Raw genomic sequence first — 19,799 nt, 5'->3', positions numbered from 1 at the left:
GCAGCGGCGGTGCGTCCATTAAGGGCGCATGGGCGCCGCCCCCTCTCTCCAGCCACCCCCTATGTGTAGTATGGATAGATCTATCCATGGCTGCTGTAGCCCCCCCCTATTCAGGTATCTGGCCCCGTTTCGGACGTCTGAATTCCAGCGGCGGAGGGGGTGGGGGATCGGGGGGGGGGGTTTTGAAGCACCTGATTGGAGCCATAGGCTCTAATAGGCTTCAAAAAAGGTGAACTGCGATTGCTGAGCATTGCGCTCGCAGTCCACCCAGGTGTGTTAGAACAGCGAATGAATATTCACTGTTCTAATGCCGCATACACACGGCCGGACTTTTCGGCTACAAAAGTCCAACAGCCTGTCTGACAGACTTTCGACGGACTTTTGGCGGACTTGCGGCGGACTTTCTAATGAACGGACTTGCCTACATACGATCACACAAAAGTCCAACGGATTCGTACGTGATGACGTACACCGGACTAAAATAGGGAAGTTGATAGCCAGTAGCCAATAGCTGCCCTAGCGTGGGTTTTTTGTCCGTCGGACTAGCATACAGACGAGCGGATTTCTGGGTCCGGCGGGAGTTACGACGTAAAGATTTGAAAGCAAATCAAAGTCCGTCAGATTTTGTGGCTGAAAAAGTCCGCTGAAAGTCCGGGGAAGCCCACACCACCATCGGATTGTCCGTCGGCGTCCGTCGGACTTTTGTAGACGAAAATCCGACCGTGTGTACGCGGCATAACACTGAACCGCCTCTCGGCTAATCAGGAGGCGCGGATCTAATACCGATCACCTGATTGGCTAAAGGCAGAGGCGATCCCATTGGCCGCCTAGCAGAACAGGAAGAAGAGACGCAGGGGCCATCGTCTGACCCACACTACCCGTCCCACAGCTCGCCGCTGTCACCCGCTGGGTTACCCACCACCATGATGGGGTAAGTGCCGGGCAGACGGCGGGCAATCGGGCGGGGGGGGGGCATAGTTGGCTGCATATGATGGGCACAGTGGGCTGCATATGATGGGCACAGTGGCTGCATATGATGGGCACAGTTGGCTGCATATGATGGGCACAGTTGGCTGCATGTGATGGGCACAGTTGGCTGCATATGATGGGCACAGTTGGCTGCATATGATTGGCACAGTGGCTACATGTGATGGGCACAGTTGTCTGCATTTAATGTCACAGTGGCTGCCATTGAATGTTTTTGTTTCAGTCTGTTTGCTGTGCACAGTGGCTGCATATTTTGGGAACTGTTGGCTGCATATGATGGGCACAGTTGACTGCATATGATGGGCACAGTTGGCTGCATATGATGGGCACAGTTGGCTGCATATGATGGGCACAGTTGGCTGCATATGATGGGCACAGTGGCTGCATATGATGGGCACAGTGGCTGCATATGATGGGCACAGTGGGCTGCATATGATGGGCACAGTGGGCTGCATATGATGGGCACAGTGGGCTGCATATGATGGGCACAGTGGCTGCATATGATGGGCACAGTGGCTGCATATGATAGGCACAGTTGGCTGCTTGTGATGGGCACAGTGGCTGCACATGATGGGCACAGTTGGCTGCATGTGATGGGCACAGTGGCTGCATATGATGGGCACAGTTGGCTGCATATGATGGGCACAGTTGGCTGCATATGATGGGCACAGTGGGCTGCATATGATGGGCACAGTGGGCTGCATATGATGGGCACAGTGGCTGCATATGATGGGCACAGTTGGCTGCATGTGATGGGCACAGTTGGCTGCATGTGATGGGCACAGTTGGCTGCTTGTGATGGGCACAGTGGGCTGCATATGATGGGCACAGTGGGCTGCATATGATGGGCACAGTGGGCTGCATATGATGGGCACAGTGGGCTGCATATGATGGACACAGTGGCTGCATATGATGGGCACAGTGGCTGCATATGATGGGCACAGTGGCTGCACATGATGGGCACAGTTGGCTGCATGTGATGGGCACAGTGGCTGCATATGATGGGCACAGTTGGCTGCATATGATGGGCACAGTTGGCTGCATATGATGGGCACAGTTGGCTGCATATGATGGGCACAGTGGCTGCCATTGATGTTTTTGTTTTTTTCAGAATTTTTCATTTCCTTTGCGCCCCCCTCCCCAAAAAAAAATTTTGAGCACCAGCCGCCACTGTTGCCCATTAGGGTGAGGGTGGGGTCTCTGTTGTTGCCGAGGAGGAGCCTCATGAGCTTTGGATTGTCCAACAATCTGTTTTCTGCTTTATTTCAGGTGGGGAACATCAGCCGAGTCATTGAGAAGATAAACGGTGTAGCGCGTTGCCCGTACGACCCTCGCCACAATTCCACCGCCGTCATCACATCCAGGGGCGAGCTGTACGCCGCCACCGTCATCGACTTCTCCGGCCGGGACCCGGCCATCTACCGCAGCCTGGGGAGCGTCCCTCCGCTCCGCACCGCGCAGTACAACTCCAAGTGGCTGAACGGTGAGCTCATTAAAGAGTACCTGTCACCCGGGGGGCAAGGATCGGATTCTGATTGGACGGTCAGGAAGGACTCTGAGCCTTAAGGGGCCAATTCACACTATGTGCGGGGACAAGACGTTCTACCGCAAGGGGGTACCGCATGGTAAAACACCTGTCACCGCAGGGACAAATGGAAAATTATTGTTTCCTGTGTGTCCCAGCAGGCATGCTGCAGACATTTTATCGCAGCGCAGCGACCCAAATTGCTCTGCAATCTCAGGCAGTGGAGCATGACGCCCCGACATTGCAGTAAATGAAGTGTATGTTTTGTACGCTTTGAATAAAGTTTGTACAAACAAAAAAAAAGGGGGGAGCGGTGCAATGCGCCAAATCACAGCCACATCCTGTGAGCAAAATCTGCACACCTACTTACACTTTGTTATGCACACAGTTAACCCCTTGATTGCCCTTCTGATCACCTCTGTCACCCATTAGTGTCACTAATACATTATAATCACTAGCAACATCAGTGTCAGTTAGTGTCACTCCCTACCAGCGTCAGTTAGCACCAGATTGTCCGCCACACTATCACAGTCCCACTATAAGACCCCTTTCACACTGCGGTGCTTTTCAGGCGTTTTAGCGCTAAAAATAACTTCTGAAAAGCGCCTCTCAAGCCACCCAAGTGTGAAAAGCCCAAGTGCGTTCACACCGGGGCGGTGCGCTTGCAGGACAGGGAAAAAGTCCTGCAAGCAGCATCTTTGGGGCGTTGGAGGTGCGGGGCGTATACAGCGCTCCTAAACCGCCCCCCTGCCCATTGAAATGAATGAGCAACGCTGCCGAAGCGCTTCGACAGCTCAGCAAAGCGGGCGCTATTAACCCTTCTCTCAGCAGCTATCGGGGGGTAAAAGCGTCCCACTAGCGGTCGAAAAGCGCCGCCATAACAGCGGTAAAGCGCCGGTAAAAACTAGCACCGCTTTACCGCTAACGCCCGCACCGCCCCAGTGTGAAAGGGGTCTACACCGCTGATCATCACCATTACTAGTATAGTCTCTAAAGCTGCGGAAATTCCAGTTTATATAGTTTGGAGACTCTACAACTTTCACACAAACCAATCAATATAATCAATATTCACTTATTGGGATTTTCTTATATTAAAGAAATGTAGCAGAATACATTTTGGCCAAAATTTATGAAGACATTTGATTTTATTGGAGACGATTTATAACAGAAGGTAAAAAAATATTGTTTGGTTTTTTTTTTTCTACATTTTTTCCCTTTTTTCATTTATATAATAAAAAAATTAAAAAACCCCCAATGGTGATCAAATCCCACTAAAAGAAAGCTCTAGTTCTGTGGAAAAAATATAAAAATGTCATTTGGGTACAGTGTTGCGCGCAATTGCCAGTTAAAGTAGCACAGTGTTGAATAGCGGAAAAAAGTCCTGGTCATTAATAGGTGCTTTGTATCTCTCTATCTCCTGTCGGATCAATGTTTATAAACAATGTTACTTTGTATCTCTCTATCTCCTGTCGGATCAATGTTTATAAACAATGTTACTTTGTATCTCTCTATCTCCTGTCTGATCAATGTTTATAAACAATGTTACTTTGTATCTCTCTAACTCCTATCTGAGAAATATTTATAAACAATGTTACTTTGTATCTCTCTATCTCCTGTCTGGTCAATGTTTATAAACAATGTTACTTTGTATCTCTCTCCTGTCTGATCAATGTTTATAAACAATCTTACTTTGTATCTCTCTCTCTCTCTCTCTCTCTCTCTCAACTGTCTGATCAATGTTTATAAACAATGTTACTTTGTATCTCTATCTCCTGTCTGAACAATGTTTATAAACAATGTTACTTTGTATCTCTCTTTCTCCTGTCTTTACTATGTTTATAAACACTGTGTCAGAGTCCATTTATGTGACAGCTGCAGCTTCTACTGCTTTTGCATTTACACAGCAACTACCAACTATCATTTTGACAGCTTGAGCTTCTGACAAATGTTGGGGTAAAGGTTGTCACTGGAACAGGTGTCCCCATCGGAAGATGCCCCCTCACTTCCTGTTTTGGTGGCAACTGTAAACGTTTAGATAACTGTATACATTTTTGGAATTTCCATCACTTTCTGTCCTGGTGGCAAAGTTCACCAGAATAATTGGAGAAGGTGACTCTGGATCCTTCAATGTAATAGCTGGTCCTCATTGACCAAAAAGAGAGGCCAGGAAGCAGGAGAGGGTTAGGACCGACCTTGACTGAAATACCCGGAATAGTGAAAGTTTTTTTTGTGGCAGGAGGAAAAAAAATAAGGTCCCCTAAACTCGCTGCCTGTTTCTTTCAGAACCCAATTTTGTGGCCGCCTACGACATCGGCCTGTTCACCTACTTCTTCTTCCGGGAGAACGCGGTGGAGCACGACTGCGGCAAGACGGTGTACTCGCGGGTGGCGAGGGTCTGTAAGAACGACTTTGGGGGCCGTTTTCTGCTGGAGGACACCTGGACGACGTTCATGAAGGCGAGGCTGAACTGCTCCCGCTCGGGAGAGATCCCCTTCTACTACAACGAGCTGCAGAGCACCTTCCTTCTCCAGGAGCAGGACCTCATCTATGGTGTCTTCACCACCAACGTGTGAGTACCGAGCCCCGCCCTGAGTGCTCTACACCAATGAGGGTGAGCTAAGGGTCCACCCAAACCCTTCCAACACATTCTATTCTGAATTACAGTCTCTCTTTTTCGGCTGGAGTTTGTGGTAGGGGAACTACAAGTCCCAGCATGGTCTGTGCAGCAGAGGAAGCCAATTCCTTAAACACAGACCATTATGGCCTACAAATGGGTCTTCTTCGGGACAGAGCGCTCAATATACACCTGGCAAAGGATTTGTGTTCCTGTCCATCCAGACCTGGGATTTACACAGCTCTACCACACAACACACAGCCCTGTATGGCAGGCAACTAGACCTGATCTTCCTCTTCTGCAGTTTAGTGACACCGGTCTTGTCCCTCCCAAAGCGTGTGATTGGACAATGAGAGGAGAAGCAGCAGACTGATGAGCTCATCTCTTCACCACTCTGCTCTCTCTTCAGCACAACAGATCTGACTCCTTGTGCTGCTTCTTTCTCCCCCAGCCTGAGCCCTGCTGTACAGGGACTGCAAGAGTTTGGTGCCGGATTAAATCCAGTTTCCTACATTGTCTGTATTTAAAAAAATATATTTTTAAGGGTGTATTAATATAGATCTGCATTCATTTATATTATTTTTATAGCATGGGAAAGACACATATAGGAGAGGTATAGAGGCTGCACACCCCAAAACAAATCATGTAATATGGGAAGGTTCCCCCAGGGGGCTTTCAGGCAGCAATACAAGCAAATTCAAAGGGAATTGTATAAAAGTATTTTATTTGGGAACACGTAGAGGTCAATGGTATGTTGCCGTTAAAAAAGTAGACTCTGGTTAGGGGATAACAAAAACATTCCACATTACAGAAATGCAAACACAAAATTACAACATCACATATCATTGGTTTGTTGTGATGATGTCCCAACGCGTTTCGACCCATGTGGTCTTCTTCTTTATAGCAAACCAACCCCCCTGAAGAAGACCACATGGGTCGAAACACTGAAGAAATGACACTTTGCTACAATGTAAAGTAGTGAGTGTACAGCTTGTATAACAGTGTAAATTTGCTGTCCCCTCAAAATAACTCAACACACAGCCATTAATGTCTAAACCGCTGGCAACAAAAGTCAGTACACCCCTAAGTGAAAATGTCCAAATTGGGCCCAAAGTGTCAATATTTTGTGTGGCCACCATTATTTTCCAGCCTTAACCCTCTTGGACATGGAGGTCACCAGAGCTTCACAGGTTGTCACTGGAGTCCTCTTCCCCTCCTCCATGATGACATCACGGAGCTGGTGGATGTTAGAGACCTTGCGCTCCTCCACCTTCCATTTGAGGATGTCCTACAGATGATCAATAGGGTTTAGGTCTGGAGACATGCTTGGCCAGTCCATCACCTTTACCCTCAGCTTCTTTACCAAGGCAGTGGTGGTCTTGGAGGTGTGTTTGGGGTGGTTATCATGTTGGAATACTGCCCTGCGGTCCAGTCTCTGAAGGGAGGGGATCATGCTCTGCTTCAGTATATCACAGTACATGTTGGCATTCATAGTTCCCTCAATGATCTGTAGCCCCCCAGTGCCGGCAGCACTCATGCAGCCCCAGACCATGACACTCCCACCACCATGCTTGACTGTAGACAAGACACACTTGTCTTTGTCCTCCTCACCTGGTTGCCGCCACACACGCTTGTCACCATCTGAACCAAATAAGTTTATCTTGGTCTCATCAGACCACAGGACATGGTTCCAGTAATCCATGTCCTTAGTCTGCTTGTCTTCAGCAAACTGTTTGCGGACTTTCTTGTACATCATCTTTAGAAGAGGCTTCCTTCTGGGATGACAGCCATGCAGACCAATTTGATGCAGTGTGTTGAGTTATTTTGAGGGGACAGCAAATTTACACTGTTATACAAGCTGTACACTCACTACTTTACATTGTAGACAAGTGTCATTTCTTCAGTGTTGTCACATGAAAAGATAGAAGAAAAGATTTACAAAAATGTGACTGAGGGGTGTACTTACTTTTGTGAGATACTGTATATTGTATTATGTTTGACTTTTTAAATAATATCATGAATTTAAATGAATATAATCATCGGCACCCTTTTTTTTTCTACTGGCAAAACACCGATAACCCTATTTTTGCCCCATATATCGGTGTATCTCTACCCCCTTGGCCTCCTGGGATAAGCACATCACATATCCCAGGAGGTATAGGCCTTTCATTTAGGAAACGAGGAGGGGGTGGTCCTAGTGTCCCATCACCGGGAGGGGTGTCGGCTGCCTGTCAATGACATCACAGTAAAACATGACCAAGCACTGCCAGAAAAGAAGAGGATCTCGGTTGGATCCGCTGAGTGGATGAGTATCTAAACTTAGCAGAACTCACCACCAGGTAGGTAGGGGTTTTAAAAATAAAATGGGGGGGTGAAAGGGTTAAAAATCTCTTTAACACGTTCCCTCAGTCAGTGTTGGTTCTTTGCAGAGACGGGGCTCGGGAAAGTCATTGTCTTCTTACACTTCAAAGACTGGAAAGACATAGTCTGTACTGCAATTAGTTCTAAAGTAAAATTGCATTGGATTTAACTTTTGTGTCTTATTGTATAGTTTAGCTGCCTGTGGATGATGACATCTAATGGTGGGTTTGGGCCACTGTTTACTATGTGATTTTGGTATCTTCCTCCTCCCCTCCTGTTTAAGACTAGTTAGTTCAATCCAGCTAGACCCTCCCCACTTCTTTCCCTTAGTGAGTGTGTGAGTTATTTGCAGAGAAGGGATTTTGGAAAGTCATCGTCTTCCTACATTTTAAAAGACTGGAAAACATCCTCTGTACTGCAATTACAGTGCCTTGAAAAAGTATTCATACCCCTTGAGTTTTCCCACATTTTGTCATGTTACAACCAAAAACATAAATGTATTTTATTGGGATTTTATGTGATGGACCAACACAAAGTGTCACATAATTGTGAAGTGGAAGGAAAATGATACAAATAAATATATGAAAAGTGTGGGGGGGCATTTGTATGGTTCCCCCCGGAGTCAATACTTTGTAGAACCCCCTTTCACTACAAGTCTTTTTGGGGATGTCTCTACCAACTTTGCACATCTAGAGAGGACATTTCTGCCCATTCTTCTTTGTAAAATATCTCAAGCTCTGTCAGATTGGATGGAGAGCGTCTGTGAACAGCAATTTTCAAGTCTTGCCACAGATTCTCAATGTGATTTAGGTCTGGACTGTGACTGGAGCATTCTAACACATGAATATGCTTTGATCTAAACCATTCCATTGTAGCTCTGGCTGGATGTTTCGGGTTGTTGTCCTGCTGGAAGGTGAACCTCCGCCCCAGTCTCAAGTCTTTTGCAGACTCTAACAGGTTTTCTTCTGAGATTGTCCTGTATTTGGCTCCATCCATCTTCCCATCAACTCTGATCAGCTTCCCTGTCCCTGCTGAAGAAAAGCATCCCCACCACATGATGCTGCCACCACCATGTTTCACAGTTGGGGATGGTGTGTTCAGGGTGATGTGCAGTGTTAGTTTCCCCCCCACACATAGCGTTTTACTTTTAGGCCAAAACTTTGAATTTTGGTCTCATCTGACCAGAGCACCTTCTTCCACATGTTTGCTGTGTCCTCCACATGGCTTCTCACAAACTACAAACAGGACTTCTTATGACTTTCTTTCACCAATGTCTTTCTTCTTGTCACTCTTCCATAAAGGGCAGATTTGTGGAGAACACGACTAATAGTTGTCCTGTGGACAGATTCTCCCACCTGAGCTGTGGATCTCTGCAGCTCCTCCAGAGTTACCATGGACCTCTTGGCTCTTCTCTGATGAATGCTCTCCTTGCCCGGCCGGTCAGTTTAGGTGGACGGCCATGTCTTGGTAGGGTTGCAGTTGTGCCATACTCTTTCCATTTTCTGATGATGGATTGAACAGAGCTCCGTGAGATGTTCAAAGCTTGGGAGATTTTCTTACAACCTAACCCTGCTTTAATCTTCTCCACAATGTTCCACTTTGTGTTGGTCTATCACATAAAATCCCAATAAAATAAATTCATGTTTTTGGTTGTAACATGACAAAATGCGGAAAATTTCAAGGGGTATGAATACTTTTTCAAGGCACTGTAGCTGAAGTAAAATTGTGTTGGATTCAACTTCTGTGTCTTATTGAAGAGTGAAGCTGCCTGTGGATGGTGCAGTTGACCATGTGGTTGGGACAGACTGGGTTTAGGGAGGTATGTCAATGCATAAAGTGCCATTTGAAACAAAACATCTGGCTCTGAAATCTTCACTGTCTTGAGTGCCCTTGTGCATCACAGCTCAATATACTTCTATGGGACAGACGCGGCCAGGACAGTGAGACTTGCGGCGCTGAATGTAAACAAGCACAGGAATGGCTGCTGTGGAGGTGAGTATGGGGGTGGGTTAGGTTAGGTCAGCGGAAGGGGAACAAAGGATAAAATACCGCCTCTGCACATAAATGCCCTATAGACTTCCATGGGACCGTCTCTGACCATCTCCATCTTGGACACAACCCTATAGAAGTCTATGGGGCACTTATGGGCAGACGCGGCCAGGATGGTGAGACTTGGGGCTCTGGATGTAGACAAGCACAGGAATGGCTATTGCGGAGGTGAGTATGTTGGGGGGGGTCTTAGGTTAGGTCAGGGGAAGGGGCACAATGGATATAACACTGTGTCTGCGCATTAGTGCCCCATAGACTTCTATTGGCCTGTCTCTGACCATCTCTGGCCTTGGACACAACCCTATAGAAGTCTATGGGGCACTAATGGGCAGACACGGCCAGGACAGTGAGACCTGCTGTGATTAATGTAAACAAGAATAGAAGCCACTGCTGCAAGTATGGGGGGGTTAGGTCAGGGGAAGGGGCACAAAGGCTAGAACACTGTGTCCGCACATAAGTGCCCCATTGACATCTATTGGCCCATCTCTGCTTTGGACACAACCCTATAGAATTCTATGGGGTACTAATGGGCAGACGCGGCCAGGACAAAGAAAGAAGCAGCAATGGATGCAAACAAGCACAGGAATGGCTGCTGTGGAGGTGAGTATGGGGGTGGGGGTTAGGTTAGGTCAACGAAAGGGGCACAAAGGATAAAATACCGCCTCTGCACATAAGTGCCCTATAGACTTCCATGGGACCGTCTCTGACCATCTGCGGCCTTGGACAAAACCCTATAGAAGTCTATGGGGCACTGATGGGCAGACGCGGCCAGGACAGTGAGACTTGGGGCTCTGGATGTAGACAAGCACAGGAATGGCTGTTGCAGATGTGAGTATGTTTTGGGGGGGGGGGGGGTCTTAGGTTATGTCAGGGGAGGGGGAACATAGGATATAACACTGTGTCTGTGCTTTAGTGCCCCATAGACTTCTGTTGGCCTGTCTCTGACCATCTCTGGCCTTGGACACAACCCTATAGAAATCTATGGGGCACTGATGGGCAGACTCAGCCAGGACAGTGAGACTTGGGGCTCTGGATGTAGACAAGCACAGGAACGGCTGTTTCGGAGGTGAGTATGTTGGGGGGGGGGGGTCTTAGGTTAGGTCAGGGGAAGGGGCACAATAACACTGTGTCTGTGCTTTAGTGCCCCATAGACTTCTGTTGGCCTGTCTCTGACCATCTCCGGCCTTGGACACAACCCTATAGAATTCTATGGGGTACTAATGGGCAGCCGCGGCCAGGACAAAGAAAGAAGCAGCAATGGATGCAAACAAGCACAGGAATGGCTGCTGTGGAGGTGAGTATGGGGGTGGGGGTTAGGTTAGGTCAACGAAAGGGGCACAAAGGATAAAATACCGCCTCTGCACATAAGTGCCCTATAGACTTCCATGGGACCGTCTCTGACCATCTGCGGCCTTGGACAAAACCCTATGGAAGTCTATGGGGCACTAATGGGCAGACGTGGCCAGGACAGTGAGACTTGGGGCTCTGGATGTAGACAAGCACAGGAACGGCTGTTTCGGAAGTGAGTATGTTGGGGGGGGGGGGGGTCTTAGGTTAGGTCAGGGGAAGGGGCACAATAACACTGTGTCTGTGCTTTAGTGCCCCATAGACTTCTGTTGGCCTGTCTCTGACCATCTCCGGCCTTGGACACAACCCAATAGAAGTCTATGGGGCACTAATGGGCGGACGCAGCCAGGGCAATGAGACCTGCTGTGATTGATATAAACAAGAATAGAAGCCGCTGCTGCGAGTATGGCGGGGGTGGGGGTTAGGTCAGGGGAAGGGGAAGGCTAGAACAATGTGTCTGAACATAAGTGCCCCATAGACATCTATTGGCCCATCTCCGGCCTTGCACACAGCCCTATAGAATTCTATGGGGCACTAATGGGCAGACGTGGTCAGGACAATGAAAGATGCAGCAATGGATGTAACCAAGCACAGGAATGGCTGCTGCGGAGGTGAGTATGTGGGGGGGGGGGGTAGGTCAGGGAAGGGGCACAGGAGGGTAAAATGCCCTGTCTGCCCATTAGTGCCCCATAGACTTCCATGCCCTGAAGTTTTCAAGTGCACTTAAGCCCGAAAAAGCGTTTGTTCGTTTTTTGCTTTTTTAAACATCTCTCAGTGTTGTTCGTTTTGTCCCCCCGGAAGTCGCATTCATTAGGACGGAGCGCATTTTTGTTCCATTGATTGCTTGGCGGTTTTATGAAGCTGGATTGTGTTGTGTAGGTGGATTTTATTCAACATCTCGAGGCCGGGGCTCTGCTCTTCATTCAGACGCATTTTCAGTGCTTTTAACCACGTACTACTCTCAGAACAAAAAAAAAAAAAAGCTACAAAAATAATACTTTCATTTTTTTTTAATGCTTACGGAATACGCCATCGGCTCATCGGAAACAGTGGCAGTATTGTGTGCAGTAAACCAACGATTCGGCATGTGTCTCGGCATGGGTCAGTTTTGGAGGTTGGGCTGAGGCTTATTCTACATACCGATATGATCCACCAATCGATGCGACCAAACGGATCGAATCGCATTAGGACTGAACCCATGAGACGCAGTACCCAGCCAATAACGTAAAGAACCAATCAAGACACATCGATCGGCCAGTCTGGGAATGTATTGATCATTCCTTATCGATTGTATGTAAAGTCTGCGCTGTCAGAGAATTTATGGTAGGTACAGATTGATTATGTGAAGAAATGGCATGTTGATCGATTTTTCGATTGATATTAAAGATAGATTGGCAGCAAAGGGGCGGATACGTCTGTGTGGAGTAGTTTGATCACCTAGCAAGGAATCTCTCTACTGCAATCGTTACCAACTGAATATAAATCACGAGACGTATAGAAGGCATCTGTTTGGTGATGGCCAACTTACTAGAGGGGACCTCAACTGTGGCCCTCTACATCCCCAGGGCCCCCACATAATATTCAGCAAATGTAGCTGAAAACCTGCTGAGGGAGATGGTCAGAGACTAAGGACATGCTACAGGTAAGGACTGGAGATATATATATATATATATATATATATATATATATATATATATATATATCCAGTGCACCCCAGAACATCCTGCTTCATCTGGTGACCCCAATGTGACCCTATATGTGATATGACTTCCTTGGACCCCAAAATATCCTGTCATCTAGTGACCCCAATAAACCTCTGTGTGCCCTTTGACTCAGTTGCACCCCAAAACATCCTGTGACATCTTGTGACCACAAGGCACCCAAGTGTACCCCGTGACTCCAGTACACCCCAGAGCATTCTCTGGCATCTTGTGACCTCAGTGTGCCTCTGTGCACCCCATGACTCCAGTGCACCCCAGTACATCCTGTGCCATCTAGTGACCCCAATGTGCCCCTATATGTCATATGAATCCCATGAACCCCAGAACATCCTGTGTCTAGTGACCCCAGTGCGTCTTATGACTCCATTTCACCCCAAAACATCCTGTGACATCTAGTGACCCCTCCAATGTACTCCTGTGTGCCCTGTGACACAACTGTGTGTACCCCATAGCATCCTGTAGCATCTAGTGACCCCAGTGTGTCCCTATATATAATATGACTCCCATAAACCCCAGAACATCCTGTGTCATCTAGTGACCCCATTGTGTCCCTATATATAATATGACTCCCATAAACCCCAGAACATCCTGTGTGCTCTAAGACTCCATTGCACCCCAAAAATTCTGTGACATTCTGTGACGACTGGGGGGGGGGCTGTTTGCAGGCTGGGGGGCCATACAACATTTTGCTATGGGGCCCTGTGATTTCTTGTTACGCAACAGCATCTGTATAGGCACAATAGCATATATAAGATGATATTCTGTCCATACTGTATAACTCCTATTTTGGCCATACAAATGCTACTGTCTCCTATTGTGCCCACTGACACTGACCTTGCAACGCTGCCAGTGCCGGGACAAGGTTATCTGGTGACCGGGGCGAAGATGCCAAACTGCGCTAAATTTTAGGTGTCTTTAGGTAGCCTAAATTGGCAGCTACATACAGAATGCCCAAAATGATTTACACTGAGAGAGAAATTTTTAGACATTTTGTAACAGACCTCAAAGGATATATAACCGATCGCATGCTTGGTCAGAAATGAATTCTTGCAGACTCTCGCCTCCTTTGCAATCAAGACATGTAGCCTTAAAAATGTCCATTCCAGATTTGTAATGAGCCTGGGAAGTAGTAGAATTGTCCTGTCTGGGGTCTTATCAGAGTTGCTGGATACTGGCAATTAAACAGTAATCTGCACTGATTACAGACAGACCATGACACAGAACAAGCCGGCACTAACCCAGCTTGTTCTACAATTATAATTTAGCACTTCGCCTTAATGGCAGCTTCCATGGCTTGATTCAGGAACTTCTTAGCTGGCCTGGGGTGAGCTCTGGTGACCAGGGTCAGAGTATGGGGTAGTGTGGCAGCTGGGCAAGTTGCTGAAGAGCTTCTCCTGAGTGTTATGACCATACTGGAGCCCCCTCTCCTCCCCGCCGCGCCTGCAAGGACTGCTCATGGACACCAGTGTCTATGTACAGACACCTTGCTGATTCCAGGGGGTGGGGTGGGGGGGCACTTGACCCCCCTTGCCCCTACCTGTGTATGCCCATGCCCCATAGCATCCTGTAGCATCTAGTGACCCCAATGTGTCCTTATATATGATATGACTCCCATAAACCCCAGAACATCCTGTGTCATCTAGTGACCCCAATGTGTCCTTATATATGATATGACTACCATAAACCCCAGAACATCCTGTGTCATCTAGTGACCCCAATGTGTCCTTATATGACTCCCATAAACCCCAGAACATCCTGTGTCATCTAGTGACCCCAATGTGCCCCTATGTGTGATATGAATCTTATAAACCCCAGAACATCCAGTGACCCCAGTGCACCCCTGTGTGCTCTATGACTCCATTGCACCCCAAAAAAATCCTGTGACATCTAGTGACCCCCTAATGTACTCCTGTTTGCCTTGTGACACCACTACACCCCGTAGCATCCTGTAGCATCTAGTAACCCCAACATTCCTCTAAATGTGATATGACTCCCACGAACCTCAGAGCATCCTATATGCAGGGCTTTTTTTCAGGTGGAACTTGGTGGCTCAGACCGTATGGGGTGGGGGGTGGGGGCTGCTCACAACAAACACTTGTAAACACAGAAGTCCGGTTTCTGTGTGAAACCCCCCTGAACTCTGCACTCTGAATGTAATGCAATCCTGGTATTTAATGCCCCATTTAAGACCCTCCTTCTGTTTGTGAAATTTGACTGACCACACCCACTATTTGATGTAAATTTGGAAGGTGTATGTGGGGGAGGGGTTATGGGGGGGTCGTGGTTGAGTTCGACCACCTATTGTTTGAGAAAAAAAGCCCTGCCTATATGTGATATGAACCCTAAAACATCCTGTGTCATCTAGTTACCCCAAAATACCCTTATTTGTGATATGACTCCCATGAACCCCAGAACATCCTGCATCATCTAGTGACCCCAATGTGCCCCTATATCATGTGATATGAACCCCAGAACATCCTGTGTCATCTAGTGACCCCAAAATGCCCCAATATGTTATATGACTGTAATGACTCCAATGAACCCCAGAGCATCCTGTGTCTTCCAGTGACCCCGATGTGCCCCTTTATGACTCCCATGAACCCCACAATGTCCTGTGTCATCATGTCCTGTGTGCCCTATGACTCCGATGTACCCCAATACCCCCAACATCCATGACGCCTGTCTCCCCCCACAGTCTCTGGCATGCTCCACTGTTGTCTGGCCTCCTAAACTCCACCGACAGTCCCCTCTACTGACCCTGAGGCACGATCCCGCCATCACCTGGACTGTCCAATGTGCCCCTATATGTGATATGAATGAATCCCATGAACCCCAGAACATCCTGTGCCATCTAATGACCCCAGTGCATCCCCGTGCGCACTATGACTCCATTGCACCCCCAAACCATCCTGTGACATCTAGTAATCCCCCCCAATGTACTTCTGTGTGCCCTGTAACTCCAGTGCACCCCATAGCATCCTGTATCATTTAGTGACCCCAATGTGTTCCTATATGTGATATGAATCCCACGTGCCCCAGAACATTCTGTGTCATCTAGTGACCCCAAAATGCCCCTATATGTGATAGGAATGTAATGACTCCCATGAACCCCAGAACATCATGTTTCATCTAGTGACCCCCAATGTACCCCTATATGTGATGTGGCTCCCATGAACCCCAGAACATCCTGTATCATCTAGTGACCCCCAATGTACCCACATATGTGATGTGACTCCCATGAACCCCAGAACATCCTGTATCATCTAGTGACCCCCAATGTACCCACATATGTGATGTGACTCCCATGAACCCCAGAACATCCTGTATCATCTAGTGGCCTTAAAAAAATTATCATTTAAAAAAATTTTTTTTTTTAAATGGCTCTTTAAGAGCTTATGGGCGGAAGTGATGTTTTGACGTCTCTTCCGCCCTGCATTGTTATGGAGACGGGTGGGGGCCATCCTCTCCTCACTCTTCTCCATGGCCAGCAAGGGTGAAGATCCGATCGCCGCCGTCGGATCCAGTGAGCGGTGGAGGGCACCGAAGCGCGGCGGGAGGGGGGGTGCCCTCTTCCACCGCCGATAAAAGTGATCTCGCTGCGAATCTGCCACAGAGACCAGTTTTATCTGAAACCGGACTGCTGCCCGAACAAGAGGATACCGGGATTATGGCAGCTAGCTGCTGCCATAACAACGATATACCCCATCAAAGTTAGGACGTATATATCAGCGTGCGGCGGATATCTAAGTACCTTTTTCTTATGTGATATCCAGCTGTCACATGACCCAGCTTTGCTTGCCCCTCAACCACACGTGTGAAGGAGCCCTTAGGACGATGGAAGAGTTAGTTATTATACATGTGCACTGCCGAAAAATTAGTTAATTCGTTTTCTTTTTGTTTTGTTTTTTTCTGTCATTCGTTATGACCGCAATTCGTAAATTTGAAAGTTTGGAAATGTAAAAATTCAGAAATTCGAAAATGTGAAAATTCGAAAGAATAACTAACTAATAATAAGTATTAAATGATAGGGATTGGAATTTCCTTTCAAATTTGTCTGTTAGTGAAAATAATCTAAACTAATGGAACGAAAACAAATTAATAATAAATAATAATAATAAAACGTTTTTTTATTATTGTTATTTATTATTAATAATTTGTTATGTTCCATTTGTTTAGATGCGGCATTCGTTATTTCGGATAACTCGGAAATTCGTATTCGTTATTTTCACTAACAGACAAATTTGAAAGGAAATTCCAATACCTATCATTTAATAGTTAGTAATAGTTAAGTTATTAATTCAGATTTTCGAATTTTCAGGTTTTCGAATTTCCAAATTTATGAATTTACAAATTTTCAAGTTTACGAATATTCGGAAAAATTTGTTAAACGGGTTTTCGTTAATTTGGATAATTACGAATGAACAAATTTGGAATGAAACGAATTGTACATTAGTTATTTGTAATAAGGACCACCGCCATAGGGACACTAGCAGAGGTGGCTCTAGGCTTTGTGAGGCCTTAGACAAAACTTACACATGAGGCCCCACGGACTGGGACGCTCCCTGATGAGGCCGCTATTCCTCAGGCTGCGGGCAGTATCCGATTTGCCCGTCAGCTCCTGGGCCACAGAGTCCCAGTGGGGGTAGGCTGAGCCGCCGGCGTCAATTTCAGTGATTGAGAACAGGTAAATTAGGCAGCCGCGAGGCCCCTGTGAGTGCAAGGCCTTAGGCGACCGCCTAATTTGAGAGCTGCCTCTGGTCACCAGACCATGTAGAGGAGATATCTGACAAATGAGACACTAGGCTAAGACTAAGTCAGAGCTCTCTAATTATCAGGTAGCATGAGCTTTACTGATTGGAAAGCTCCAGTTCTGGCTCAGTGGGGATGTGCTGAACCTCTGCAGAGAGACCACTGCTTCCTCGGAGAGGAAGGGGACAGGCTTTTCTTCTGAAGCTATGGCTGCTTTTTTTTAAAGAAAACCAACTGTAAGACTTTACTCACCTTTTGGTTTAATGCATTCGGCTGATTTAGATGAAAGTTCGATCCGGCTTCAAGCTCTTCTTGTATTTTTCAGATGTGTTTTCTGTTTGTTATGCGCCTCTCGCATTCTTTTATTTTGACACCCAGAGATGGCAGCCGACGTTTTTGATGGGTTATATAAAAAAAAGTGTACAAATAGCGGTGAGCGAGCCGCGGGCCTGAGCGGTCGTATTCGGGTTTACGATGTTGAGCGGCGCGCTCATTAGGAGCCGCGTTGGTGTGTCAGGGGGGGTTTTCTTCAGCTTGAGCTGCAGTGCGAATCATGCCAGGGGTTCCAATGTACAAACAACTTCTCCTGATTTACAATTGTGTAAAATGAGGCCGCTGCCCGTATCGCCCTATCGTATCCGATACGCATTGCTGAAAATTGGCCTCGCTGGGACATAAAAAATAGTTGTCGGCCTCCCCTAACAGCGATTCAGAGGTAGTTGTCATGGTAATCTCCAAAACACAGGAAAATATTATATATCGTACACAGGACAAGTGCTCTGACTGCTAAAGAGAAGAACAACACCACCACCACTGGGGTGTTGATGGGTGGGGGCCCGTTTTATGTTAGGCTCATACAGGATTGTTCAGGAAGGCGTAGTTCAGTAGCCAATAGAAACCCATCAGCAGCTATTTTAAGTGACCACAGTAAACAGAAATGCGTGTTGAATTAACCATGTCGCTCACATCACTTGTGGTCTGAGGTGTGTACTAGTTGGGCCTTAGCAATGTTTCTATGAACTGCCACAGTGGTAAGGTAATGTCACCCATGTCTAAGGCTAGGCTTATAGGTGTGAAAATAGAAAAACACGCATGAGTGGTAGTGGGGCTGCACACCCCAGAGAATGTTGCAAAATGGGATGATTCTCCCAAAGGGTTTTTTAGCAGCAAGTTGAATTAGTCAAAAATAGTAGCGATTACAGGCTTATGGGTGTAGGCACTGGAGGCACTCCATATCTGTGACTGAGATTATGGGTGCGAGCACCATAGGTTCTCCATATCTATGGCTGGGTTTATTGTAGACATCAGAAGTCCTCCATATCTGTGGCTGGATTTATTGGTGTAGGACATCAGAGGTCCTCCATATCTGTGGCTGGGTTTATGGGTGTAAGCATCAGAGGTCCCCCATATCTGTGGCTGGATTTATTGGTGTAGACATCAGAGGTCCCCCATATCTGTGGCTGGATTTATTGGTGTAGACATCAGAGGTCTTCCATATCCGTGGCTGGGTTTATAGATTTAGGCATTGAAGGTACTCCCTATCTGTGGCTGAGATTATGGGTGTGAGAAATCAAAGGTTCTCCATATCCGTAGATGGGTTTATTGGTGTAAACATTGGAGGTCCCCCATATCTGTGGTTGGGTTTATGGGTGTAGAATTTGGAGGTCCCCCATATCTGTGGCTGAATTTTTTGCTGCAGGCATCAGAGGATCCCCATATCTGTGGTTGGGTTTATTGGTGTGGGCATTGGAGGTCCCCCATATCTGTGGCTGAATTTATTGCTGTAGGCATCAGAGGTCCCCCATATCTGTGGCTGGGTTTATGGGTGTAGGCATTGATGGTACTTCCTATCTGTGGCTGAGATTATGGGTGTGAGCATTAGAGGTTCTCCATATCTGTGGCTGGCTTTTGTAGTGTAGGCATCAGAGGCCCCCCAAATATGTGCCTGGGTTTATGGGTATAGGTATCAGAGGTCCTCCCTCCATATCTGTGGCTGGGTTTATAGGTGTTGGCATCAAAGGTCCCACATATCTGTGACTGGGTTTATGGGTGTAGGCATCAGAGGTCCCCCATATCTGTGACTGGGTTTATGGGTGTAAGCATCAGAGGTCTTCCATATCCGTGGCTGCGTTTATAGATTTAGGCATTGAAGGTACTCCCTATCTGTGGCTGAGATTATGGGTTTGAGAAATCAGAGGTTCTCCATATCTGTGGATAGGTTTATTGGTGTAAACATTGGAGGTCCCCCATATCTGTGGTTGGGTATAATGGGTGTAGGAATTGGAGGTCCCCCATATTTGTGGCTGAATTTATTGCTGTAGGCATCAGAGGTCCCCCATATCTGTGGTTGGGTTTATTGGTGTGGGCATTGGAGGTCCCCCATATCTGTGGCTGAATTTATGGCTGTAGGCATCAGAGGTCCCCCATATCTGTGGCTGGGTTTATA

General features: G+C 47.1%; 1 protein-coding gene across 1 annotated transcript in view; it reads left to right on the top strand.

Moving 5' to 3' along the window:
* The window catches only part of SEMA5B (semaphorin 5B), a 221,771-nt gene that overhangs the window by 45,027 nt on the left and 156,945 nt on the right, over positions 1-19,799 (top strand). The window contains exons 5-6 of the mRNA XM_073635242.1: positions 2,257-2,470; positions 4,796-5,081. Of these exons, the coding sequence (XP_073491343.1) occupies positions 2,257-2,470; positions 4,796-5,081 (500 nt within the window). The remainder of the gene's footprint in view (positions 1-2,256; positions 2,471-4,795; positions 5,082-19,799) is intronic.

The sequence above is a fragment of the Aquarana catesbeiana genome, linkage group LG06 (genome assembly GCF_042186555.1).
Source record: "Aquarana catesbeiana isolate 2022-GZ linkage group LG06, ASM4218655v1, whole genome shotgun sequence".
Taxonomy (NCBI): Eukaryota; Metazoa; Chordata; class Amphibia; order Anura; family Ranidae; genus Aquarana; species Aquarana catesbeiana.
This window is presented reverse-complemented; position numbering and strand designations above follow the sequence as displayed.